General features: G+C 49.6%; 1 protein-coding gene and 1 long non-coding RNA gene across 23 annotated transcripts in view; one reads left to right on the top strand and one right to left on the bottom strand.

Annotated features, from left to right (window-relative positions):
- The window catches only part of LOC111845281 (voltage-dependent P/Q-type calcium channel subunit alpha-1A), an 84,104-nt gene that overhangs the window by 7,194 nt on the left and 50,399 nt on the right, over positions 1-26,511 (top strand). For 21 of the 22 annotated variants that reach the window (XR_011991682.1, XM_072711989.1, XM_072711988.1 and 18 more), the window contains 2 exons: positions 15,810-15,915; positions 16,090-16,229. Coding sequence is in view for 21 of the 22 variants with exons in the window: in XM_072711989.1 (XP_072568090.1) it covers positions 15,810-15,915; positions 16,090-16,229 (246 nt within the window). In the remaining variant the exon portion in view is untranslated. Of the gene's footprint in view, positions 1-15,809; positions 16,230-26,511 lie in introns of all 22 variants that reach the window. The other variant, XM_072711987.1, reaches the window with a different exon arrangement.
- LOC111845284 (uncharacterized) lies at positions 2,232-7,378 on the bottom strand. The gene is made up of 3 exons (XR_002838583.2): positions 7,292-7,378; positions 7,075-7,204; positions 2,232-2,336 (listed from the first exon to the last, which is right to left on the bottom strand). It is a non-coding gene; the product is annotated as an uncharacterized lncRNA (long non-coding RNA).

The raw sequence follows: 26,511 nt of genomic DNA, 5'->3' as shown, positions 1-26,511 counted from the left end.
ATCTGTATCGCACTTCCTCATGTGTTGCTCTTCTATTCGGCTCTTCGCCCCTCCGCCTCTCCGATTCAGCATCCTCCACCCCCATTCCTCCTCCCTTAGCCGTCGTCTTCTCCTTTTCTCTTTTCCAGTTTCTCTGTGTCACGCCCTTTTCGCTGTGGTTTTCCTCTCCGTCTGCCTCGCTCCTTCTCCTTCTTGCTCCATCGTGCTCTTACTTGCACACCTCCGCCCTTTAGTCTCCCTCTCTCCTGTTTCATGAGGATGCAGGGCGGCCATTTGAGTCCTGCCCATTATCAACCCCCCCCTCCCCCCCCTTCTCTCTCTCTCACTCTCTCTCTGTCCATGTGCTCCCACTGTTCTGCTCCCACCTGCTCTCTAGCGCCCCCTCTGGTCACTGTATTCTCCCAAACTGATTTTTGTGTGGCAGCAGTCCCTGCAGATTTGCTTCTACTCAGACATGTCACGGTGCTGGAAGAGGAAGGAGTGAGGGGGTGGGGGATGGGGGGAGAATTGATTTAGCACCCCCATGGGGATGAAGTATGTTTCTTGCTGTGTGTGGATGATGCTGTCCGTAGTGTCTCATGAGAGGATGCTTACTATGTGTTTTGAAGCAGCCAGGGCTTCTAGTAATAGCTTGCCTTGCCGAATGTTTGCCGAAGGATCCTTTATTTGACTGGATTGGTGTTCTGTATACGACAGCAAAGAGGCAATCACATACAGCCATGTAACACCTAGTGGGTGCCATTCACACGTTTGAACAGTAGGAGGCGCTGTTGCTGGTGTGCCTGCCCTTTCATAAGCCTTGGGGTGGCTAATGGGTTGGAACGACAGAGAGGAATCCGTCGCCTGCTTTGCTTCGCAACGCAGCCTGCAGCGGATCGGAGCCATTTGTCTCCGGCGGGGAAGGATAACGCCGGCATGTGTGCGCTGCGGTCGGCGTGATGTATGGTCTTCGTGGGCCTGTTGCGGGGATTTGCCGTGTAGAAAAGCAGAACCGCAGCCCTGGCAGCATCAGATCGTCGCAGAGCAGATAGCGGGTGTGTAACAGCATTAAATGATGCGCGGCTTGGGGTCCAGGTGAACAGCGGCGGGTGCCAGATGTTAAACCGTACTTAACAGGCAAATGCTCAGGTCTGGGAGGTACAGGTACAGTGGATCTGATCCAAGCTGCTCTACGGCCGGACCGGGCAGGTGAGGCAGAGGAATTAATATAGTAATTATCGGTAGCTACAGGAGGCGAGGGAGTCTTTCATAGCAAAACAGCAGCACGGAGAGACGAGTCCGTCAATCTCACGTCACATGAAATCCACAAAACAGAAGAGCGTCAGCACCAAAATGTGCGGATCAGCATCTCGAAAGACCTTAGGTGAGCCTCCATCATGTGACTCCATGGGGTCGCAGAACGTTCGTGCCTGTCTCTGCCACTGGGGGCACTGCTGGGGGAGATCATTGCTGGGAGGCCCTAATTTATTCACAGAATGTAGGCTGTGGAAGAAGAGGGATCCAAAGTATTTATATTTGACTTCTTTATTGGGCGTCTGCCAGGAGTGAGATAAGGCTTTTAGCACAGTGTCTACATGCGGGTTTAATGAAATTACTCAGGTTAAGATGTGCCCGGCCTTCTTCTGGGACCTGTATGACGGCCAGCTCCTCCACCATGGAGCTTGCTGTCCTGCCCTCCATCCTAGGTTGACCAGGCCCATTACCAAGTCCCATTACCAGACGAATTACGGTCCAATTTCAAGCCCGATTACAAGTCCAATTACAAGTCAAATTGGATCTTCCGCGTATCAGTTGAGAATCGCCATTGAGTCATTTTGCCATAAGCATGCCTGAAGGCCACACTGGTCTGCTTTGGACAAGGTGTAATCTTGAGTAATCATGTGGGATATTATGCTCTTGAAGAAAACTGTGATTTAAATTTGTGTTCAATTATAATCAGACCACGTGACGCCTTGACATGCTGAGGGAATCCACCCAGATGCAGATGACATGAAATACGTCACAGAATACCAAAAAATGATATACTTTGCATACATGATTGACTCACTAATGCATACATGCACACAAATGACATTCAGAGATGTTCCAGAGATTTATAAGGGCACCTCCAAGCTTCCACAGCCAAGGATTTTAACAGCATGTTCTACCTGAAGTCCATCCAAATGCCACTTTCTGTGCTGTGTTCCCAGCGGGGGGGGGGGGGCAGCTGGCCTCTGGGCCCTGTAGCACTGCTGTCTTCGTTTTCATGGGGAAGGTGGCCATCTTGGATGAGGACAGAGGCTAAATAAAGTGAAGATCAATAGCCATCGTGGTGGCAGAGAGGGAAGGAGGTGTGGCTAGAGATAAAGGAAAACAAATAGAGGTTATTACCCTTATTATTGTCATCATTGCTATCATTCATATAGCAGATGCTGTTGCCTAGATCAGTGTACAAGGCCAGCGTGGTATATTATGATTTGTGTAAGGTAATATGGAAGAGATTAATTCAGGTGCCTGTTTGTGCTGGAAGGAGGATCTCTATGCTCATTTGCTCATATTCTGGTTTCAAAGAGGAGATACAGAGTGCATATATAAATTTTTATTATGAGGCCGAGTTGAGTATGTGGCAGGAGTCGATGGGAAGGAGAAGCAGAACAGGGAGTGCGGGGAACAGGGAAATAAGCAGATGGACCCAGGAGAAAGGACAGAAATGGAGAGATGAAAGGGGGGGTTGAAAGGCTGGTGACCTTTGACCCGGTGTAGCAGTAGGGACATCCTGCTAGCTGTTATTTTGGGGCCTTCAGAAATTATGACTTTACTGGACAAGATGTGCTTTTTTCTTGTCAGCCAGTGGGTTGGTCTTTCGTGTGTCGGGTGCTGTTTTGCAAGCGTGGAGTTTTGGTCTGGTTGGGTGACGCGGCCATTAGATGGTTTGAGGTCATCGCACATCCATGGTCTGTCAGAATCACATCCAGACCAACGGCGCTGCCCAAATTCTGTCAGTGGATTTGAAGTTCTCTTCAGCTTTTTGGAGACCCTGTGCTATTGCAGTTTTCTCCATTATGTTAGCCTTAGTGTACAGAGACCCTGACCTGGAGATGTCATAAGAAGACGGACGGATGGACGGACATTATTATAGTATATAATGACGAGAATCTCACCCTCAGATCCAGAATCTCCCCCTGAGATCAATGAAGCCCATCTTAATCGTAATCTTAATCTCCATATTGTAACGATATTAATGCACAACCATGAATGGGCAGAATGGAAAAAAATAAACTTCAGAATATTTGCACTGAGAGACCTTGATTTTGAAAATCAAGTTAAATACAAATTATGTTTATAAATACAACTTTAGTTTACATTTTCATTTGCCCTACATTTCTTGAACAATGCAGAATTACTCCATTCAAAGTTAACAAAGGTAGTGTATGTAACTCTTCTAGAATTTCCATGTTTTTGGTGTTTAGATGATGATGCTGATGATGGTGGTGGAAAACTTCATCTCAGGTACCGTTCCAGAATCCTCCGTACGTGTTCTGCTGGGTTGAGGTGCGCTGACTTGACTGGCCGCAGCATTTGGTCTGAAACAGTCTTTGTGCTTCTCAAAGCGTAGCCTTTCGGTGGGGCTCCATCATCTCGGAAAGATCCACTCGGCATTGCCATGTCTTCCTGTAGGATGGACCTGCTTCCTCAGAGTGTATTCTGAGAGATCAGGTGGACCTAAACTATGCCAGGAAAATGCACCTCACACATGCCAAAAATGCCAGAACCGTACATGGTGAGAAACAAACACTCACACCTGTAGACACCTTTTGGCATTGACCACACGTGGGCTTATCTGCTGAGAACCTGGTGAAGAGTGACTCATTTGACCATACGACTTTCTTTTCCATTGCCCAGCAAATATCTATTCTTCTTACTTCATGAAAAAGTATACAGTATATTTCTATGTGTGTTAGGCAACCACGGTCTGTGAACACTGTTCCAGTGGCTCGATAGAATACTAAAAATAAACTGCATGTTTTCATTCCACGGCATTTTTTTTTTTAAGGACCCCAAATGTTCCCATGTTTAATAACAAATGCACGCTGGTAAACGTATGAAGGGCTAGAGGGATCTCCTCTTCAGTGCACGGTAAATGGAATAGTGGGCATTTGGGCACGCTGAGCATTTTGACATGTGACCTTTCGCATAACTGGCTTCCTTGTTAGGTGCACCTATGCAGAGCCAGCTCCTGTTGGCATACTCGTGTGCTCAGATCATTTTCCTCGCTGTTATTCGCCTCCTGTCAAGCTCTAAGCCCGGTGGCATGAGTATTTTAAATTTAACTCCGGAAAATGAAATGCAAAACCAAAATAATTTTGTAATTAAGTGTCTTGGCAATGAAAAAAGTCTATAACCCAGATTTAGTTTTTTTTCATTTCGACCAAAAATAAACAAGTAAACGGAGATATAGGCTAATAATGATGTTTTACTTACTGAGTGGCTGGCAGCAGTTTATGCCTGCATATTTTCTCAGAGTTTAGGCACCTTGCTTGTGGGGCAGGGGTATAACGCTGGGGCACAGGGCCTGGTCCCTAACCAGCGCCACCTACTGATTGGCATGATTATGGAATGAAACGGTCAGCCTTAAAGTATGCAGACAGATGGGGGGAAAGGAGACCCACTGTTCGTTTCCATCGTTTGCCAGAGTGTGAGGGGGTGTCGGTAGAAACCGGAGATCTGGGTTGGTCTGTCAAGATGGGGGCAGCGATCGATCGCAGTTTGCATTTACATGGTGACATGTCGGAGGCTCTCGTTCCTCATTAATTAGACGCAGGAAATATGCGAGCGTGCTGTAGGTGCAGCTGGTGTGGGGTAATGCAGCCACCAGCACCCAAACACCATGCTGTGTCACGCCGCATGGTCTGTATAGCCACATCGCAGTCAGCCACTGCGGCCACCATCTGGTCGACCAGGTGAACAAGGAGGAACAGAAGGTTTGGGACGTGAACCCATTGACTGAAGAGAGGAGGCCAGTGTTTCCTAACCTGGTCTTTGGGGACCCCCAGTCCACGTTTTTACTCCAACACATCGGTATGAGGTTTTCGGTGTTCTTGATTGGCTGGGAACAAAAATTTGGGCTGTCTGGGGATTCCCGAGGTTGCGAGACATTAGTCTAACCCAAAGCTGAAAATCCAAGTCATGTCTGACTAAAAGCAATTACTCAGCCAACAAATGCTGTCAGATAAATTGGAGAAGTTCACATGTCACATTGGGTCATCAAGCGGGTGCCACAGAGGATGTAGAGGTGCATGTGTGCATGAGTGAAAAACATCGTCTGTACATTTAAAGTGCATCTGTGTCTGGTAAAATTAACCCGGCCACTCAGAGCCGGAGAGAGAATGGTGAAATGATCCTTATCTTATATTTAAATATGCATATGAGGAGGAGGAGCACCTTGGCTTTGATGAAAGGTATTTTTATCTTCCTCCCTTTGGTTCTTCTAGCTCATCCGCCCCTCTCCCCATCCTGGGGTGCTGGGGGGGGGGGGGAGGGCAGCATTCAGCTACTTGAGCAGAGACTCTATGATGGTTGGAGGGGTGGGGGAGGTCAAATGATCAATGCTCAGAGTTTTGCTAAAAATGGAGCAGGGTGAGGGGGTAGAACAGAGGAAGAATGGGGGTGGGAAAAAGCTGACAGAGAAATGACAAGAGGGTAGAAGAGGGCAGGAGGTGGAGAGAGGAGTGAGGGTGAACAGGATATATGTGTGTGGAGGTAAATGTAAATGGAGAGTATCGGGGGAATGAAAGAAAAAACGACTGGTGGTGAAAAGGAGGAAGATGAGGGAGATGAGGGGGGAGATGGAGAGATTGACTGGGAGGACAGCAAGAGGAGTGCTGGAGTAACAGGGAGTAACAGGGGGGTGATTTTGGCTGGCTTGTGCTGCTTAGGTGCCAGTTTATTATTATTGTTGTTGTTGTTTGTTTGTTTATGCTTTTATTTAGAGCAAGATACGGCAGCGTATGCTGGGTTCAGCACCTGCCTTTTAAGGGAACAGGATTTCTCCTGGGCCTCGAACCATGAGCCTCGGTCACTCCCTGAGCCTAGCTGTTGCCCTTGAGCCCGATGTGCCCAGCAGACTTGGTGTGGTAAACAACCATTTCTGCCTGCTGAATACATCCAAGTCCCGTGTGCTCCCATCATTTTGCCAACCAGTAGGTGGCGCTGGTTAGGTACCTGGGCCAGTGCCCCAGCATTATACCCCTGCCCCAGTGTTATACCCGCAGCGCTCTGCTTCTTTTTGGTGTGAGCTTTACTTTCCCTCTCCTCCACACTGTCTCCGATCCCGCTGATTCCGTCTCGGAGCCTCCTGAGGCTCTGGTTCATCCCGGCCCAGCCGAGCCGCACATGCTGCCGACTTCCTCGGCCGTGTGATTCTGCCGAACCCCCCTGAAAGCCGCGGCGGCCAGGCCATACCCTTGGGACGCCATGCTCCCGGACACCCACCTTGATGTCTCGGTGAATCTCGCCTCCAGCTTTTACTCTTCTCGGCCGACCGGTGTTTAAACAAGAAAAAAACAGGCTAAATTGGGGAGAGAGGGAGGGGAGATGGGAGCCGGGAAGAGGAGCTGTGTCTTTTATCTCCCATGCAGCTATTTTTAGCGCCGTATATAGAGAGCAAAGAGGAATGCGTAATGGAAGGCGGTGGCAGCATGGATCACAGGCGCGCCCTCGCGTTATTGGCTGGGCTAACGGCACATGTGACGGCACACGCAGGTGCCCAGGGAGGCGGCTGCGTTCCCGATTGGCTCGTTTTACCAGTATTCAATGGAGCCGGCGGAGACTGAGACCAAGCCACGATATTGCCTGTTGGTCCTCGAAGGAATCGCTGGCCCCAATGGCGGTCATATGGCAGCACAGAGACAGGAGGCGGACCACAGCCACACCCCCACATACTAGGCCCCAAATGGAATGATAGGGTTTGGGCATCAGGGCCAAACCACAATGATGAGTCTTGGTTCCTAGCCACTATAACGTATCTGGGACCCAAAGTTTTGGTCCAAACCACAATTTCCTGCCGATTCTTGCCGATGGCCACAATTCTCTCACCTGTACTTCCTGCGAAATGTTTCCTTCATCCTCCGTTTGGCTTCTCGAATAAAGACGAGGAGTCTCCCCAAAATCCCTCCAGGTGTTCTGTTTATCAGACAGCCGCCATTACCAAAGGAGCTTTTCAAGCCTGGAAAATGAGAGATCTTAGTGCTTCTGTCCGTCTGTGACGTGGCACTTTTTCAGTTCTGTTGATGCAGGACCGGCAGTCCCTTACTTGGCCTGAAAGCCGCTTTTCGACCGAAGGCATCCGGAAACGGTCCAGTGCACCACGCTCGGGCAACTCTCTGTCACACACCCAGCCCCGTTAAAAGGCTCCGGAGTGTTCCGTTGGTTTAAGTGTGTGCCCGCTGGCTTTCGTAACGGACAGCCGGTGACCTGGCATGTAGGAATGGGGAATTCTCACCCTGTGTGACGGTCACACAGATACTGAGGTGAAAGTTTTTCATGGAGACTGATATTTTTAATGTGCTGTGAACATCAAAGCATTGGGCCATGAACCTGTCTTGATATCAGGAGATATAAGGAACTACAGATATGAGATATTAAATTTACCTAAGCAGGGGGGTTTATAACCTGTGCTCCACAATCCCCTGGGGACCCACTGGACAGTTGCTGGTTATCGTAAAAAAATAACGCCAACGCCCCCCCCCCCCCAGAAAAGGTAGCCTTAAAGCTCTCTCCAAGCCTAATTTTGCACTTGTGGGAGTGGGGTCCTAGCTCTGATCTATTTTCAGTTGGTGTACAGAAAAGATCGAGAAATGCTGGCATTTAAAAGCTTCACAGCTTTACAAAACGTCTTAAATGGCTGAGAGTCGTCAACTGCAGTGCATTTCTGATCTTTGACCTGTGACATACAGATCTGCAACTTCAAAGTGAGGCTGGGTCCTAGAAGACAGGGGGCCGAATGCGATTGGACAGCTGGGTCTCACCGATTGGTTCTTCACCACAGTAGCTTCCCCGAGGTGCCCAATCTGAATCACATCTTCACGCCTCCAGCCTTCTGGCTTTTGTGGCTCCATCCTTCCAGGGCTCTTACCTCCCTCCCCCGCTGTTTATGTCCAAAATACTGCAGAAGACTTCCCCCCCCCGCCCCAATATATTATCATGGGTCTTTTTTTGGAACACTTCTTTCTGGCTTTGCTGATCCGCCTGCTCAGGATTCCTGGACAGAGCTGGTGTGGTGTGAGTTCTTCTCCAGGCAGAGCCAGCCCTGGCCTTTCTCAGCGCCAAACGCTCCCCGCTGGGCATTCTTCTGTAGGACACGTGGAGGCCCGGCCACTTGACAGCCCGGCTGCTGCTCCGGCACGCGGCGACCCGGATCCCATCTGGCGCTCGGCGCGGCTGCAGATGTCCCAGCTGCTCGGCCGTTAAGTAACAGCCACGGGGAAGGCGAGCAGTGTGGGCAGCGAAGAGTGGCTCTCTCTCCTTCTGCTTTCTGTGAGATTCCCTCATTCTTGTGCCTTGTTGTAGAGGCAGGTCGAGAGGAACAGTGTCCCGTTAAAATCACACTGGCTGCTCTGTTTTCATGCTCGCACTCGCGCACCGGCTTAGAGTCATTGTCCGTTTCCTGCCATGGAAACACACCTGCTCTCCCTCTACGTTATCCCTTACACTAGGGGCAATTCTAGGGTTCTTTTAAAGGTCCCATAATTCATACAATGTGGGCAACCTTTTCATTAGCCAATGATATGCTTTGAATTTGTGAGTGACAGGGGATGGGGCACTCCAGGGGCCAATCAGCTTTCATCAGGGTCAGTGGCTCAGGCCCTGTACATACTAATTCTTTACACATACTCTTTCACTCGGTCACATGGGGGAAGACTTAAGTGAGTATAGCTCAGGGGGCTAGTATGTGTTAAAACCTGGGTACTCAAGGCCCCAAAGAGTGTAGCAGGACATCACTGGAAGAGGGGGGCTTCTTGAGGGCTTCTGTCCCCCTCTCTTACAGGCAGCTGCTGCCATCAGGCAGTTTGCAGGAAATCAGCAGGGAAGGGGGGGGTGGTGCCATGGCAGGCCGGACGCGGGGAGAACTCCTGGGCCGGCTTCCCATCCCCCGCCCACGCACCACACTGCCTCCACAGTCCACACTGTCACCTTACTGAAGCCAGCGCCCCTCTACTGTCCTCCTATGTCGGTGCATAACTGCAAAAGCAACACACTGGCTATGCCTCTGACTGCGTGTTCAGCCATAGTGACCCGATATTCTGCTCTGTATTAATAGTAACATGTGACTCTCTTCTGTAGCAATAGTAACATGTGACTCTCTTCTGTAGCGATAGTAACATGTGACTCTCTTCTGTAGCGATAGTAACATGTGACTCTTCTGTAGCAATAGTAACATGTGACTCTCTTCTGTAGTGATAGTAACATGTGACTTCTGTAGCGATAGTAACATGTGACTCTCTTCTGTAGCGATAGTAACATGTGACTCTTCTGTAGCAATAGTAACATGTGACTCTTCTGTAGCAATAGTAACATGTGACTCTCTTCTGTAGCGATAGTAACATGTGACTCTTCTGTAGCAATAGTAACATGTGACTCTCTTCTGTAGCGATAGTAACATGTGACTCTCTTCTGTAGCGATAGTAACATGTGACTCTCTTCTGTAGTGATAGTAACATGTGACTCTCTTCTGTAGCAATAGTAACATGTGACTCTCTTCTGTAGTGATAGTAACATGTGACTCTCTTCTGTAGCGATAGTAACATGTGACTCTCTTCTGTAGCAATAGTAACATGTGACTCTCTTCTGTAGCGATAGTAACATGTGACTCTCTTCTGTAGCAATAGTAACATGTGACTCTCTTCTGTAGCGATAGTAACATGTGACTCTTCTGTAGCAATAGTAACATGTGACTCTCTTCTGTAGCAATAGTAACATGTGACTCTCTTCTGTAGCGATAGTAACATGTGACTCTCTTCTGTAGCGATAGTAACATGTGACTCTCTTCTGTAGCAATAGTAACATGTGACTCTCTTCTGTAGTGATAGTAACATGTGACTTCTGTAGCAATAGTAACATGTGACTCTCTTCTGTAGCGATAGTAACATGTGACTCTTCTGTAGCAATAGTAACATGTGACTCTCTTCTGTAGCGATAGTAACATGTGACTTCTGTAGCAATAGTAACATGTGACTCTCTTCTGTAGCGATAGTAACATGTGACTCTTCTGTAGTGATAGTAACATGTGACTCTCTTCTGTAGCGATAGTAACATGTGACTCTTCTGTAGCAATAGTAACGTGACTCTTCTGTAGCAATAGTAACATGTGACTCTCTTCTGTAGCGATAGTAACATGTGACTCTCTTCTGTAGCGATAGTAACATGTGACTCTCTTCTGTAGTGATAGTAACATGTGACTCTTCTGTAGCAATAGTAACGTGACTCTTCTGTAGCAATAGTAACATGTTGAAGTTGAAGTTGAAGTTTATTGTCATGTGTACCAAGTACAGCGTACAGAGCACAATGAAATTCTTACTTGAAACCCCCCCCCCCCCCCCCCCACAGACAGAACATAAGACAAGATACACACAAGACATAGAAGACAAAGACAAAGTGGTGTAGCAGCAATAATAATAATAAATAGTCTAAGTTGCATAGTTTGAGTGTGCACTCTTCTGTATGTCTTGAATGTGTCTTGAATGTGACTCTTCTGTAGCAATAGTAACATGTGACTCTCTTCTGTAGTGATGTGACTTCTGAAGTAATTATGATATGTGACTAGTTATAGTAACATGTATCTCTGTTCTGCAGTGATAGTGACATGTGACTTTGCAGTGACAATAGCTTGTGACTGCAGTTATAATAACGTAAATCTGCAATAAGAGTACCATGTGACTCTGTTCTGTTGCAAAACTATCACTTGACTCTGCAGTGATAGTAACTTGTGACTCTGCAATACAGTACCACATGATTTTGTTCTGTAGAGACAGTAATGTGTGACAGCAGTAACAGTGGAACTGGGCAGCTAATCGAAAATGAATCCAGACAGATAAGAGAACCTCTAATCAACTTAATCTTTCCCATGTCACTTTGGTTACTTTGGATTTTTAAATTCTATTAATGCTTTTTCATGTACATGTGTTCATGTACTGTCCCCTTAAAAACTCACAAATTCAAATGCCGCGTGTGTTGTTACGTGACTCCGCCCTGTCCAATAACATTCAGCTGCAGCCACCCTTCTCAGGCAGGCCGCTCTCAGAACCCTTCTGGTTGGGTTGATGCATACGCAGACAACAAAGAAACAAGTTCTTTATCCGTTTCACGAGTTTCGAAGTGAAGTTTATCTATCTAACGTGTTTGGAAACAAATGTGCTGCGTATATAGTTGTGCATGATCTGTGTTTCATGATTGTCAGTGTATTATAAATCTAAACATTTATTTTTTTCCTGTTCAAGGTTTTACTGTTTATGCATAGAATTCACACAACAAAAATGCAAATAGCATTTATATTGATGTCAGCAGTTGTCTGCAATAACTTGTCAAAGTCGTGCCTAGATACTTATTGATCATTTAAAATCAAGCATTCTTTATATTACTTGTAACATTCTCAATATTATGAGGGTTTGGAAACATCTACCGCATTATCTGTTGCATTATTCATGTTGGATACATGAAATACATTTAGATCAAGATTAAATAAATACTGAAGCAATGTTGTTACATTGTGATCATTTTATTCTTTAATTTCATTCTGTTTTACACACGCGGGGTCATAAGAGTAGCGAGACTTGAGAATGGCGAATTGTTCTGTGCATGCGAGAACCGGAAGGGGCCTGACAGAGGCGGGGTCTGAGCAGCGGGGGCTCAGAGGGGCGGGGGCTCAGAGGGGCGGGGCCTGAGAACGGTGGGGCCAGAGAGGACGGCGGGGCCGGAGAAGGGCGGGGCTGAGAATGATGGGGACTGAGAGCGGCGGTTGTGGGGCCTGAGAGAGGTGGCATGGCCTGAGAGCTGCGGGGCCTGAGAGGGGCAGGACCTGAGAGAGGCGGCGGGCCCTGAGAGCTGCGGGCCCTGAGAGGGGCGGCGGGCCCTGAGAGCTGCGGGGCCTGAGAGAGGCGGCGGGCCCTGAGAGCTGCGGGGCCTGAGAGCGGCGGGGCCTGAGAGCTGCGGGGCCTGAGAGCGGTACATTACTAGTGCCAAGTAACACTGTCACATGACTCTGCAGCAAATGTCCTGGGTGACTCTTCAGTACCGCATGACTCTGTTCTGCAGTGATAGTACCACATGACACTGCAGTGAAAGTAATGCGTAGCTCTGTAGTAATAGTACTGGGTGACTCTGCAGTGATAGTACAACATTAGTTTATTCTGTAATAATAGTACCACTTGACTTGATAGTACTGTGTGACTCTGCTCTTTAGTGATAGTAATGCATCACTTGCAGTAATAGTACCACATGACTCTATTCTGTAATGATAGTACTACGTGACTCTGCAGCAATAGTACCCTGTGACTCTGTAGTGATAGTACTAATAGCACCGCATGACTCAGTTCTGTAGCGATACTAACGCATGACTCTCCAGTAATAGTACCGCATGACTCTGTTCTGTAATGGTAGTACTGTGTGACCCTGCAGTAATAGTACAGCATGAGTCCACAGTGGTAATACTGCATGACTATGGAGCAATAGCAAAAACATTTTCTGTCTTTCTGCTGACCTTTGCATACAGCCTTGGTGGGGTGTGGCTTCATCCTCTCCTAAGTCATACAGCTCCCGGCCTCCTTAGCCAGCCTTGTTGGGCTCGTGGGTGTGTGTGTGGGGGGGAGGTCAGCCCCTGCACCAGCCGGTCCCAGCTCAGTGCCAGCCGGCCCCACCTCGCGCGTGGAGCCTGTCAGGGATTATCCCAGCCGTGCGTGAGTAATGCCACTGGAGGGACAGCTCCTTTTGCTGCTCCATCTGCGAGGCGGCCGGTGATGGTGCTCGCTGCGCCTCTGCGGCTGTCACCCCTGCTTTCTTCGCCCAGGTGAGCCCACTATCACCAATATGGCCTTTAAGTGACACAGTCCAGGTTCAGATTCAGCCAGGATTCCAGTTTCTTGAGCTCTGTGTTTCGGTCTGGAAATACGTTGCTGTTGTCTATTTTTAATTGTTTTTGTAGCTTTGTTATCGATCATTAAAATTGGAGCGTTTTTACAGACCCATGCGGGTGGTGTGTGGTTCGAGTGGGTTTGAACACTGTGCCAATGATCTGAAGGTTTCAGGTTCAAATCCTCGAGTCATCTAGAAAAAAACTGGAAAAAAAGCCCCAATTGCCGCAGGCCCGGCCTGATCCTACTTTCTCGATTGTATATCGCTTTGGATAAAAGCATATGCTAAGTGAAAAGAAGGGATACAGCCCCATCAAACTTCTGTGTGCACTTGTGAGTAACAGAGAATGCTCTTTCGCTTCCGAGCCGTCCAGACCATCTTCCAGACGTCACCCCTTTTGCTCGGCCAGGAAGTCTGTGTGAAGCGGATGACTTGTGCTGGCACATTCCTCCATGACCCCCCCCATCTCAGAGCCATTTTAATTAAGCAGAGAGGAAGCACTTGTTGCTGGGGGGCAGCTCTGGCATCACTATTGCCTTTTATTATCCTAATACACATTTTGTTCTGCTGATGCAGAGATTTGTCTCCTTGGGGCGTCCAATGCCCACCTCACTGCACACGCCCCCACGCCCCTACCCCCCCCACTCAGTCCCGCATTAGCGTTTTTACTCATTGCGGTTGCCAAGACGTTGACATCACCATCGCAGAGCTCCACGTCAGTCTCTCTAGAGCTCTGCCTCCTCCCTTCATCCTCCTCTTCCTCTCGCAGCCACCGCCTCATTCTCCAAATTGAACTGTGAATTATTAACGGTCCATTAGGGGCAGCAGACAGCTTTAGCACCGTGATTGAATATCATTTTCCGGTAATGTACCATCATGTGTTATATAACCGAAAAGATTATCCGAGGACTGAGAGCTTGCGCCTTTACCGGCGTCGTGTGCTGCGGGGGGCCCCGGCAGGGACAGACACAGGCACAATCCCAAGGGAGGGGCCGGGTGGGGCCATTCTGCTGGGGATGAATGTGATTTGATTTCAGGGATTATGGGTAGATGTGTTTGGGAAACCGCGATTTGGTCAGGCAGTTGGTTCGGTTTAAGAGGCACGGTCGTGCCCTTATTTGATGGACTCCCCGTGGTTCAAGTTTCACCGCATGTTTCTGTCGCCATGTTATTCTGAAACCGGACCCCTCTTTGGTCGCCGGGTTAAATCCCCGGCCTCATTAATCGCCCGTGAGTCACTGGGTTGGTGTTTACGGTTGTTTCCAGCAGTCGTCACACTCTGCCTGGAGAACGGGACCTGAATCCCTAACGCCCAGCCTGTTCAACCCGTGTGGGATCTGTCGAGCCTGCAGCATGTGCTATATTCCAGCTATTACTCATAGGGGTCAGACCCGTTTGTTCCTGAGGGATGTGCGTCGATCTCCATCCCCCTGCCTCGTACTTGGCAGGTCCTTTTTGTGACACCATTAATAGAGTGAGACGGGTTTGGCGCGTTCTGTCACTTGGGTTCCTCCTGGGATCTGTGCAAAGCCTTTCCAAACAGTAGAACTGAGTAAATATTACAGCATATTACAGTAGAGGCATAATCTACTCAAACCAAACATGTTCCACTTTGAAGTTTGCCTCCCACTGCCCTTTTTCTGAGCTGAACTGATCTTCAAACAGTTTCTGTCTTCAGCTATTTGAGGCTGTGATTTAGTAAGACGTGTGATTTGATTGGTCGGCAGAAGCAGGAGCAATCTTATGTGACCCGGGATACCATTTGGCTGCCTCATGTTCTTGTGCTCCATCAACCTTCCCCATTCCTCCTTTTCCTCACCGCCACTCCCCTCCCTGGCCAGTCCTCCACCTCTGGTCCAAAGTAGAGAGGGCATCTGTCCTCCACAGAGGTAGGAAGAGGGGCAGCAGGTTGTGTTTACATCATTTGACCTGCGGGTGGCGGCAGTGAGAGCCGTGCCGTGGATGGCGCTGTCTGGGCAGGCCAATGGCTTGACAGACGATGATTTCCTGCTCCGCTCTGTTTGTCTCTGCCCTGTGACACTAATCATTGCCCTGGACAATAGTCATTATAGTGGAATTACACCGTTAGCTTGACTTGGGCTTTCCTGGCATTGTGTTCATTAATTTATTTAAGTATTATAATAACCGATCATCCGAAAGGTCACATTAGTTGTTAATGAGCATCAGATTGGTGAGTGACTTTTTCCTTATTAATGATGGGATGTTAGGGAATTCCTGATTGGTGGGAACCCTTTCTTTTTAACGATTGGTTGTTAATGAGTACCTGATTACCACAACCCTGCATAGCATAAGCGGGTATAGAAAATGGATTGATGGATGGACGGATGGAAGGATGTTTCTTAGTACCTGATTGGGGGGGTACCCTGTCTTTTATTTGTGATTGGCTGTCAGTGAGTACCTGATTGTGGGGGTACCCTGTCTTTTATTTATGATTGGCTGTTAGGGAGTTCCTGACTGGGGGGGTACCCTGTCTTTTATTTATGATTGGCTGTTAGGGAGTTCCTGACTGGGGGGGTACCCTGTCTTTTATTTGTGATTGGCTGTTAGTGAGTACCTGATTGGGGGGGTACCCTGTCTTTTATTTGTGATTGGCTGTCAGTGAGTACCTGATTGGGCGTAGGCTGCTCTGGGTGGTGTTTGTCTGCCTTATACGTCTGTGGAGCTCCTTGACCCCACATCCTCACTCCTTTTGAGTGGATGATCCTCACCACCATCATCGCCAACTGCATCGTCCTGGCTCTGGAGCAGCACCTGCCCGAGGACGACAAGACGCCCATGTCTGCACGCCTGGTGAGCCGCCTGCACGCGCGTGTGCACACACCACACACACACACACACACACACACAAATACAACAAAAACAAACCTCAGCGTGGCTATGACTGGTGTGCGTGCGTGCACGGGGGGGTTGTGTGTACATGGATGTCCCCACACGCCCCCCTCCAACGGCCCCTGCCTTCCCCAGGACGACACGGAGCCCTATTTCATCGGCATCTTCTGCTTCGAGTCGGGCATCAAGATCCTGGCCCTGGGCTTCGCCTTCCACAAGGGCTCGTACCTGCGCAACGGCTGGAACGTCATGGACTTTGTGGTGGTGCTCACTGGGTGAGTGTGACCCGCACGCACACGCATACACATTGGGTCTCGCGCGGTGAAAAGGACAACCTGTCGAAGTCAGACATGCTAAGTGAGTAGACTGAAGGTCGATATGGCAGCATGGCTGGGGGGGGGGCGGGGGGGGCAGTGTGCGGCTGCTGTGGACACACAAATTACACTCCCACATGCCGTCAGGATGCTGCCAAAGGAGGTGCTGGGGAAGAAATGCAAACCGTGAGGACTTGGTGGGGATGGAACTGTGTGTGTGTGTGTGTGTGTGGATTATATTTATATTACATTGTGGGGAGCCAAATGTCCCTCACAATGTAATAAAAACCTGCTATTTTGATGATCTGGGGACCATTTTTCAGGTGTGGATGAAATCAAAACACTAAAAATGCCAATGTCTCATATTAGTTTGGTTACTTATGGTTAAGGTTAGGGCTGGGTAGGGGTTAAGGTAATTGGGATTAGAGTTTTCCCCATAGAAATGAATGAAGAGTCTCCTCAAAGATATAATTACAAACCTGTGTGTGTGTGTGTCTATATGTGTTTGTGTTTGTGTGTGTGTGTGTGTGTATGTCTATATGTGTCTATGTGTTTGTGTGTGTGTGTCTATATGTGTCTATGTGTTTGTGTTTGTGTGTGTGTGTGTGTGTGTATGTCTATATGTGTCTATGTGTTTGTGTGTGTGTGTCTATATGTGTCTATGTGTTTGTGTGTGTGTGTGTGTGTGTCTGTATGTGTGTGTGTGTCTATATGTGTCTATGTGTGTGTGTGTGTGTCTATATGTGTCTATGTGTTTGTGTGTGTGTGTGTGTGTCTGTATGTGTGTGTGTGTTTGTGTGTCTGTGTGTCTATATGTGTGTGTGTGTGTGTCTGTGTGTGTGTGTGTCTGTATGTGTGTGTGTGTGTGTCTGTATGTGTGTGTGTGTCTGTTTATGTGTGTGTGTGTGTGTGTCTGTATGTGTGTATGTGTGTGTGTGTGTCTGTATGTGTGTGTGTGTGTGTGTGTGTCTGTATGTGTGTATGTGTGTGTGTGTGTGCAGGCCTCTGTTGATCAGCCAGGAACACCTTTGTTAGTATTCAGGAGGTGAGTGAGTGAGAGCCTGAGAAATGCCCTTTTCTCCCACTGGAGAGAGTGGGCTACCCCTCCCCTCTCCTCCCCCGCCTTCGTGTGATGTGCAGATATAAACGTGCAGGAGCTGAGAGGATCTCCTCTGTAATGGGGGGAGGGTGGGGGGAGTGGGAGGGAAGCAGTAAGTGGGCATGTGCAGTCCGGCAGGGCGTCCCGAGCAGAATCAGGCACCTAAGGAGAGCGCTACCATTTATGCCTCTGATACGGATACCGGCAGGTGCTGGGGGCCCGGACGGCGACGCCGTTACCCCCCTGCCTGAAAATCCAGGGGCAACAGCAACACATGACATATGCATATGTGCATCACATATGTGTGCATCTACATGTATGCATCCGTGTTTGCAAAAGCGTATTTATACTGAGGGAATGCTTTACACATGATCGAAAGGTTGTTGGATCAAATCCTACAGTCTGCAGAGTGCTGTCACTGTTGGGCCCCTGATTGAGGCCCTTAATTGAGGCCACCAATTGCACAAATGTATGTCGCTTTTGGATAAAAGCTAAATAATTAAAATACCAGATAAATAAAAATGTACAATGTAAATATATGACTACATCAAAATATTCAGCACAGAAATGCACTAAAGTGTGTCAAGCGCTCCCTGGACGCGGTGGCGATGTCACTAGGGGTGACGGCGCCCCCTGTTTAACAAGATCTCCTCGCTGCTCCCCACTGCTCCCCGCTGCTCCCCGCTGCTTCTGCAACCTTAATGAGGCAGGCAAGACGCAACCGTGATCACAGCCCAACTGCGGGAGGGCCCGACCAGGGCCACCCAGGAAAATGTCACCTGAGGAGAGAGAGAGAGAGAGAGAGACAGGCAGGGGGAGAACGGGGGGAAGACAGGAAGGAGAGATCACGGAGGATGAAAGGATCCAAGGAGACTGGAGAAGAGCGAACGAAAGCTACTGAGGGTGGGAGGGAGGAGTGACAGGGCGGGGGGAGGGGGCTGAGGAGAGGGCCGAGGGGGGCGGGAGAGGGAGAGATTAAAGGAGCAGAGAGAGCCGTGAGGGAGAGGCAGCTGTGGAGAGCATTAGCCGCAGAGAGGCGCGGATTACATCATTAAGCTGCACCCTCACGCGGGCCTCGCCGCCCCCCTCAGACTCATTCCATTATCCGGCTGGATGTTCCAGCAAGGCAGCTAGCGGCCGGGAGCATAAACCCAGACTGGGAACGTGGCCTCCAGGAGGCCAAGGGTGGGTGTGGCCCCGCAGAGACGTGAGGAGACGAGAGGAGTGGGCACGCGCGGGGGAGGGGAAGGGAGACCGGGAAGGTGGGTACTACTGTGGGCCCATGAGCAGAAGGTCATGTGACTCTGTGCTGTACTGTGACCTAATGGGGTTCACACTTCCAAACCACTTATTCTGAGAGAGCAGGGAAGGCTGTGCTTAGCCCTTAGACAGACACACAATGTCTTTTGGGGATCATCCATTCATTTCTATGGGAAAAATCCTAACAATGACAACCAATCCCTACCCAGTACTAACCCTAACCATAAGCAACCAAACAAAATACAATACTTTTGGCATTTTTAGTTTTTTGATTGCTGTCACATATTTTTATACAATTGAGTTTCCTCTTGTGGGAACCGAAAAGGTGGTCCCCACAACGTAAAAATAAAATGTCCCCAATATATACACATACTGTATATATTACATATATACAGGATCCACACACACACACACGGTCAGATCCTCCCTTCCCATGTGTTAAATGGATTATAGTGGAAGGCCACGCCCCCCACCCCCTTGCAACACCTCTGGCTGTCGTTTGCATGTCCGCCCACTCCTGCAACCCACAGCCGTGCCCAGACACACACGTTTAAATATTAACGCAGAGCGTCGCCCGCTTTTTAATTTGGGTCGGGGGCTCACGCCTGAGTGACTCACACGCAGAGTGATTTCTCACTACAAGCAGAATAACCGTGATGATCGGTGACAGTGAGTGTGGATGGCAGACTGTAAAGGGTCTTAACAGTGCTGCATGCGTAAATGCTTTTAAAAGGCACTGCCCCCCACCCTCCCACCTCCAACATGGCTTCAGGGTATTTCACTGTTGCTGTTCTGATGGATCCCTTCAATCGACCTCCAAGCATCATACATCCAGCCAGGCATCAGTGGTCTGGGCTTCCAGAGAACCCTATCCACTGTTTGTGGTTCTGAACTCATCCTCAGGTTCTGAGTTTTCTCCCTGGTTATGCACAGAAACTGGACCTGAATTATTCTCTGGTTCTGTGGATTCTGTGGATTCTCTGGTTCTGAGCGCTCTCCCTGGTTATGGACAGAACCTGGACCTCAATTATTCTCTGGTTCTGAGCTCTCTCCCTGGTTATGGACAGAAACTGGACCTCAATTATTCTCTGGTTCTGAGCTCTCTCCCTGGTTATGGACAGAAACTGACCTGAATTATTCTCTGGTTCTGAGCTCTCTCCCTGGTTATGGACAGAAACTGGACCTGAATTATTCTCTGGTTCTGACCTCTCCCTGGTTATGGACAGAAACTGGACCTGAATTATTCTCTGGTTCTGAGCTCTCTCCCTTGTTATGGACAGAAACTGACCTGAATTATTCTCTGGTTCTGAGCTCTCTCCCTGGTTATGGACAGAAACTGACCTGAATTATTCTCTGGTTCTGAGCTCTCTCCCTGGTTATGGACAGAAACTGACCTGAATTATTCTCTGGTTCTGAGCTCTCTCCCTGGTTATGGACAGCCTGTCCAGGGGCCTGAACACTATTCATGCTTTTGAACACCTTCCCACAGTTCTGAGCCCATTTCTTGGCTGGTTCCTGGCACCAAGCTCCCTGTTGTTCTTTTTTGTTCCCTAGCCATTTTTGGAGCCTTGTTCCTGATTCCTAGCTATGCTGTTTGCAGAGAGCCTTGTTCTTGTCCTTGGTGCTGAAATCAGCCACTGTGGTTTTTTTTAGCTCCTCTGGCTCAAAGACCAGTCAGTTTATTACAGTTGAGCTCTTTTCATGCTTCTTATCTCTGTCTTGAGCCTAGATAAGCAGCAGAGTGCAGATCTCTCATTCTGCAGCCCCTCATTCTGAACCTAATCCTTAATATTGAGCTCTTTGTCTAGTGCTGAGTTTCTGTTCTTCTTAGGCATGTCGTTCTGCTATACTGAGCCTTGCCCCGATACTAAGCTCCACCCTGATGTAGAGCCCCGCCCCTGATGTTCAGCCCCACCCCGATACTAAGCTCCACCCTGATGTAGGACCCCTCTCCTGGTGTTCAGCCCTACCCCGAAACTAAGCTCCACCCTAATGCAGAATCCCTCTCCTGGTGTTCAGCCCTACCCCGAAACTAAGCTCCACCCTAATGTAGAGCCCCTCCCCTGATGTTCAGCCCCATCCCGATACAGAGCTCCACCCTGCCCTATGTTCAGCTTCGTCCCTGATACAGAGCTCCACCCTGATGCAGAGCCCTGCCCCTGATGTTCAGCCCCGCCCCTGATGCAGAGTACCGGCCCTGATGTTCAGCTCCGCCCCTGATGTTCAGCCCCGCCCCTGATGCAGAGTCCCGCCCCTGATGTTCGGCTCCGCCCCTGATGCAGAGTCCGGCCCCTGATGTTCAGCTCCGCCCCTGATGTTCAGCCCCGCCCCTGATGCAGAGTACCGCCCCTGATGTTCAGCTCCGCCCCTGATGCAGAGTCCCGCCCCTGATGTTCGGCTCTGCCCCTGATGTTCAGCTCCGCCCCTGATGCAGAGTCCCGCCCCTGATGTTCAGCTCCGCCCCTGATACTGAGCTCCACCTCTGATATTGAGCTCTGTTTCTGGTGCAGAGGGTCTGGACCTGCTATTCCTGTCATCCTGTGATACTCAGCTCTGGACGTCCTGCTGGGGTCTTGCCCTGATCCTGTCATTAGCGGTGAGCTCTGTCCATCTCTGGGATGGCCTCCTGCGGTGGAGTGGTGAGTCGTGGCCACGTTTGCTGCTTCCATGGCCCCCAGAGAAGGGGAGAGCTCACTGGCACTTTTCCCCCATGTACGTACGCTGTCACATGCAAACATCCCCCCAAAAATACCCTCATTGCAACATCCTCATTGTAGTGTCTGTCATGCCTGCCCCAAAACTCAGCCCCATGGAAAAAATACAGGAGTTTTTTTCTGTCTTTGAGTCCCTATGAAATATCTACACTGTAATTTTGCACTGGTTAAGCAGATATGGGTAGATGGATGGATGGATGGATGGATGGATGGAGGAATGGATGGATTGATGGAAGGATGTATGTCCCATAAAGATTCTTTATATGTGACCATATCAAGTTCAGCTGATTCAAAGATTGGCTGATTTTTTACATGAGAAGATGTAGCTAGAATCCACTGTTGTGTCTGATTTTGAGCTATTTATAACAGATGATTACATCATGAAATATGTCAGTGCACAAAATGGGAGTTTCGGTGTGCATCCTCCATGCCTGTCTGTTGGAGCTGGAGCACAGAAATCACAGCTTGGCAATCAGTGGCGATGATGATGGTTAATGAAGGCTAATGGTGAGGGAAGTAAGCAGCGGCTTCAGCTGTGGGGGGCATCAGCTTCTATACAGTGTCACTTGGGGGGGGGGGGGGTCTCAATCGTGACTATTGTAGATGGAAAGGACAACATGATTAAGCCACATGTGGACACACAAACGCAGGTGGCATGCGATGATGGACACTACTGCTCTTCTCATACCAGAGATCCCACCCTCCTCTGTGGAGACGCAGACGCAGACCCCAGTGTGGCCAGTAGGAGAGGGGGGCTGGTAGGGGAGTGGGAGGGGAGGCATACTCTGCAATGTAGCTGATGGGAGCTAGAAAGGTGACGGTTGGAGGAGCAGAGAGGAGGAAACATATATTGATCTGAGCCTACCTTCCATTTGTGAGAGAGGTGGAGGTATGGGGGGCTGTCTTCATGGGGCGGGGGAGGGGTACTGTTAGCGAACAGGGAGATGGTCAGGCTAGGTCTCGGGGTGGGGCCCCACGGTGGGTCGGGGGCCCGAGACTGGAAAGGCCTGGAGGCAGGGGAGATCAGCCAGGCAAGGAGAACTTACAGACCAAGTATTATTCCCAGAATTCCCCTACACCAAGCTGGTTGCTGTACTGGCCACTGCAGCTGGCCTGGCGTGCCCACCTACCCCTCTGCTGGTCCTGGGCCGTGTCATGCCCCTCCCCCCCACCTCTACCACATGGGGTTGCTGTGCAGGTGTCCCATGGAAATTTACCTTCCAACATCACTCAGGAACGACGTAGCGCTTGTGACGACGGGCTGGTGAGTGGCTCACGTGTACAAGGGTGGGACAAATCTGCATTCTGGAATATGCTGATGGCTCATAGAGACATAAATGCTGGAATTTGCACATTTACCGCGTAATGTAAATATGGAGAATTTAAAATCTGGACACCTTAACCAGACAAGAACAGCTGTTTATGTTTCTAATTAAATGCAATTTGTGTTGATGCTCATAAATTAAGATATTTATAGCTGAATGCTCAGATACAGAGCCTCCATTTGTCAGAGTGACCTGGATAAGTGAGGGAGAGAGAGTGAGTGTGTGTGTGTGTGTGTGAGTGTGTGTGTGTGTGGCAGGAGCAGTCTTTTGTGGGTCAGGTGATCATGTGGAACCGGGAGTTTGGGAGAGGCAGCAGGCTGAGTGGACAGGAGTTCATGCTGAGACAACACATGGCATGGCCATACTGCCATCTCGCACACACACACACGCGCGCGCGCATGCAGACACACACACACACACACGCGTGCATGCAAACTCACACGCACACACACATACAGTCACAGTCACACACATTGTCAGAGGGTGGCAGGCAGATACAGAGTCACAGTCACACACACTGTCAGAGGGTGGCAGGCAGATACAGAGTCACAGTCACACACACTGTCAGAGGGTGGCAGGCAGATACAGAGTCAGAGTCACACACACTGTCAGAGGGTGGCAGGCAGATACAGAGTCACAGTCACACACATTGTCAGAGGGTGGCAGGCAGATACAGAGTCACACACACTGTCAGAGGATGGCAGGCAGAGTCAGAGTCACACACACGGTCAGAGGGTGACAGGCAGATACAGAGTCAGAGTCACACACACTGTCAGAGGGTGGCAGGCAGATACAGAGTCACAGTCACACACACTGTCAGAGGGTGGCAGGCAGATACAGAGTCACAGTCACACACACTGTCAGAGGGTGGCAGGCAGATACAGAGTCACAGTCACACACACTGTCAGAGGGTGGCAGGCAGATACAGAGTCACAGTCACACACACTGTCAGAGGGTGGCAGGCAGATACAGAGTCACAGTCACACACACTGTCAGAGGGTGGCAGGCAGATACAGAGTCACAGTCACACACACTGTCAGAGGGTGGCAGGCAGATACAGAGTCACAGTCACACACATTGTCAGAGGGTGGCAGGCAGATACAGAGTCACAGTCACACACACTGTCAGAGGGTGGCAGGCAGATACAGAGTCACAGTCACACACACTGTCAGAGGGTGGCAGGCAGATACAGAGTCACAGTCACACACACTGTCAGAGGGTGGCAGGCAGATACAGAGTCACACACACTGTCAGAGGATGGCAGGCAGAGTCAGAGTCACACACACGGTCAGAGGGTGACAGGCAGATACAGAGTCAGAGTCACACACACTGTCAGAGGGTGGCAGGCAGATACAGAGTCACAGTCACACACACTGTCAGAGGGTGGCAGGCAGATACAGAGTCACAGTCACACACACTGTCAGAGGGTGGCAGGCAGATACAGAGTCACAGTCACACACACTGTCAGAGGGTGACAGACAGAGTCAGAGTCACACACACTGTCAGAGGATGGCAGGCAGAGTCAGAGTCACACACACTGTCAGAGGGTGACAGGCAGATACAGAGTCAGAGTCACACACACTGTCAGAGGGTGACAGGCAGATTCAGAGTCACACACTGTCAGAGGGTGACAGACAGAGTCAGAGTCACACACACTGTCAGAGGGTGACAGGCAGATACAGAGTCAGAGTCACACACACTGTCAGAGGGTGACAGGCAGATACAGAGTCAGAGTCACACACACTGTCAGAGGGTGGCAGGCAGATACAGAGTCAGAGTCACACACTGTCAGAGGATGGCAGGCAGAGTCAGAGTCACACACACTGTCAGAGGGTGACAGGCAGATACAGAGTCAGAGTCACACACACTGTCAGAGGGTGACAGGCAGATACAGAGTCAGAGTCACACACTGTCAGAGGGTGACAGACAGAGTCAGAGTCACACACACTGTCAGAGGGTGACAGGCAGATACAGAGTCAGAGTCACACACACTGTCAGAGGGTGACAGACAGATACAGAGTCAGAGTCACACACTGTCAGAGGGTGACAGGCAGATACAGAGTCAGAGTCACACACACTGTCAGAGGGTGACAGGCAGATACAGAGTCAGAGTCACACACACTGTCAGAGGGTGACAGGCAGATACAGAGTCAGAGTCACACACACTGTCAGAGGGTGACAGGCAGATACAGAGTCAGAGTCCCGCACGCAGCACATACCTAAAAATATAGACACAAGCCAAACATGCTGATAAATCCAAACATATATGTTCATTCCCGCAGTTTTATCCTTGTGTGCCAACCTTCTTTAGAAGTGCATGTCTGGCCTATTTTGGTCGTAAGATCCTCTTGTGTATGTGCGCACACAAGCAGGTACATTGCTGACGTGATTGTTTAATCTGGTGACTCTTCTTGAGTCAGTTGTATGCGTCTGCGTAGGTGGCTGTTTTACTGAGCGTCCGTCTGGGCACTTCTGCTCTTCTCGGTGCCTTTTGTGCGACAGAACAGCAACATAAGAATATTTATACATATATAAAAAAAGAGAAAACGGTAAACGAGCCATTGCTCTGCCTTGGTTGCTGTGCTAATGCCAAGATTCTATCAATGAGCTAAGACCTTGTTCCCTAGGAAACAGTTATGAATGAAAGGTAGCCGGTAACCGTGGAAACCGGGTGAGTGCAGAACGGTCCGTTGCTATGGCAATGCCACAAATTAAAAAAAGACTGTTGGTGGGAGACTTCAATCATCATCATCACCATCATCATCATTCAAATAATAAGTAAACTAGCAAACTAATCACTAAACAAGACAGATCTGTGCCACTGAGAAATAGTGTTCTCCCACACACACACACACACACACACACACACACACACACACACACCGTCAAAGGGGTCTTCCCAGAGAAAATCTATTTCTCTTTTAGGAATAGTACTTGTACTTCTGAACATATGATCACCTTCTTCCCAACGCTTGTCCTAGTGAGAGTCTTGATGCAGCATGACCAGCAGTCACAGCAGACATCTTTCTCCATGGCTGCACACTCCAGCCTCCTCTAGGGGATCCCCAGCTGTCCGCAAGTCGGATGGGAGATAATCCCTCTGGAGTGTCGAGGGTCGGCCCCAGGGCCTCTGCCCTGTGGGGCCCATCTGGAGCAGCTCCCTAGGCAGCCATCCAAGTGGCCTGAAGTAGCAGCTCTATTTTGAAGTTCCTCCAGATCACTAAACTCCTCATCCTGTTATGGTGAGAGGCCAGATAAAGGACCCCCTCCAGGAAAGACACCTAGAGGAACCAGAGTCTGGATTGCAGTTAGAGCGACCTGCCACCGGGGGGTGGTGTTTGCTGGCAGGTGTCCGGATATGTATAGGCACAAACACACGCCCACTCCGGCCCGGCCTGTCTCTCCGGCAGCGGCTCCCTGTCATTCACGGTGCGATCTCGCTGTTTTCCCAACTGGGCGGTTGCGTCCCAGCTGAGAGTGCCGCCGTCAACGCCTGCCAACCACCTCCCCGCTCGGTGTGAATCTCTCCTTCCATGTGCCCAGCCATCGCCTACACCCCCCCCTCAATCTGCATCAGCGGGCTCCCCGAAACGCAGCGGGGGGGGCCCTTCCCAGAATGACTCCCTCCGTTTTCACCATTTCACACTGCAGATCCCTCCCAGAGCTTCCGGCAGACGGTGGCCTTTTCCAGTGAATCCAGAATTGTGGTTCCCGGAAGGGCAGGCTGTTGTACCTTTGAGAAATGTCATCAGATTTTACCAGCTTTGTCTCACTAAAAGCAATCTAGTTCCATATATAGATAAAAATGTCACACATATCAAAGAGTGATGTCATCACATCTCCCA

This window comes from Paramormyrops kingsleyae, chromosome 5 (assembly GCF_048594095.1).
Source record: "Paramormyrops kingsleyae isolate MSU_618 chromosome 5, PKINGS_0.4, whole genome shotgun sequence".
NCBI lineage: Eukaryota > Metazoa > Chordata > Actinopteri > Osteoglossiformes > Mormyridae > Paramormyrops > Paramormyrops kingsleyae.
The sequence above is the reverse complement of the archived record's forward strand: the minus strand, read 5'-3'. Positions and strand labels throughout refer to the sequence as shown.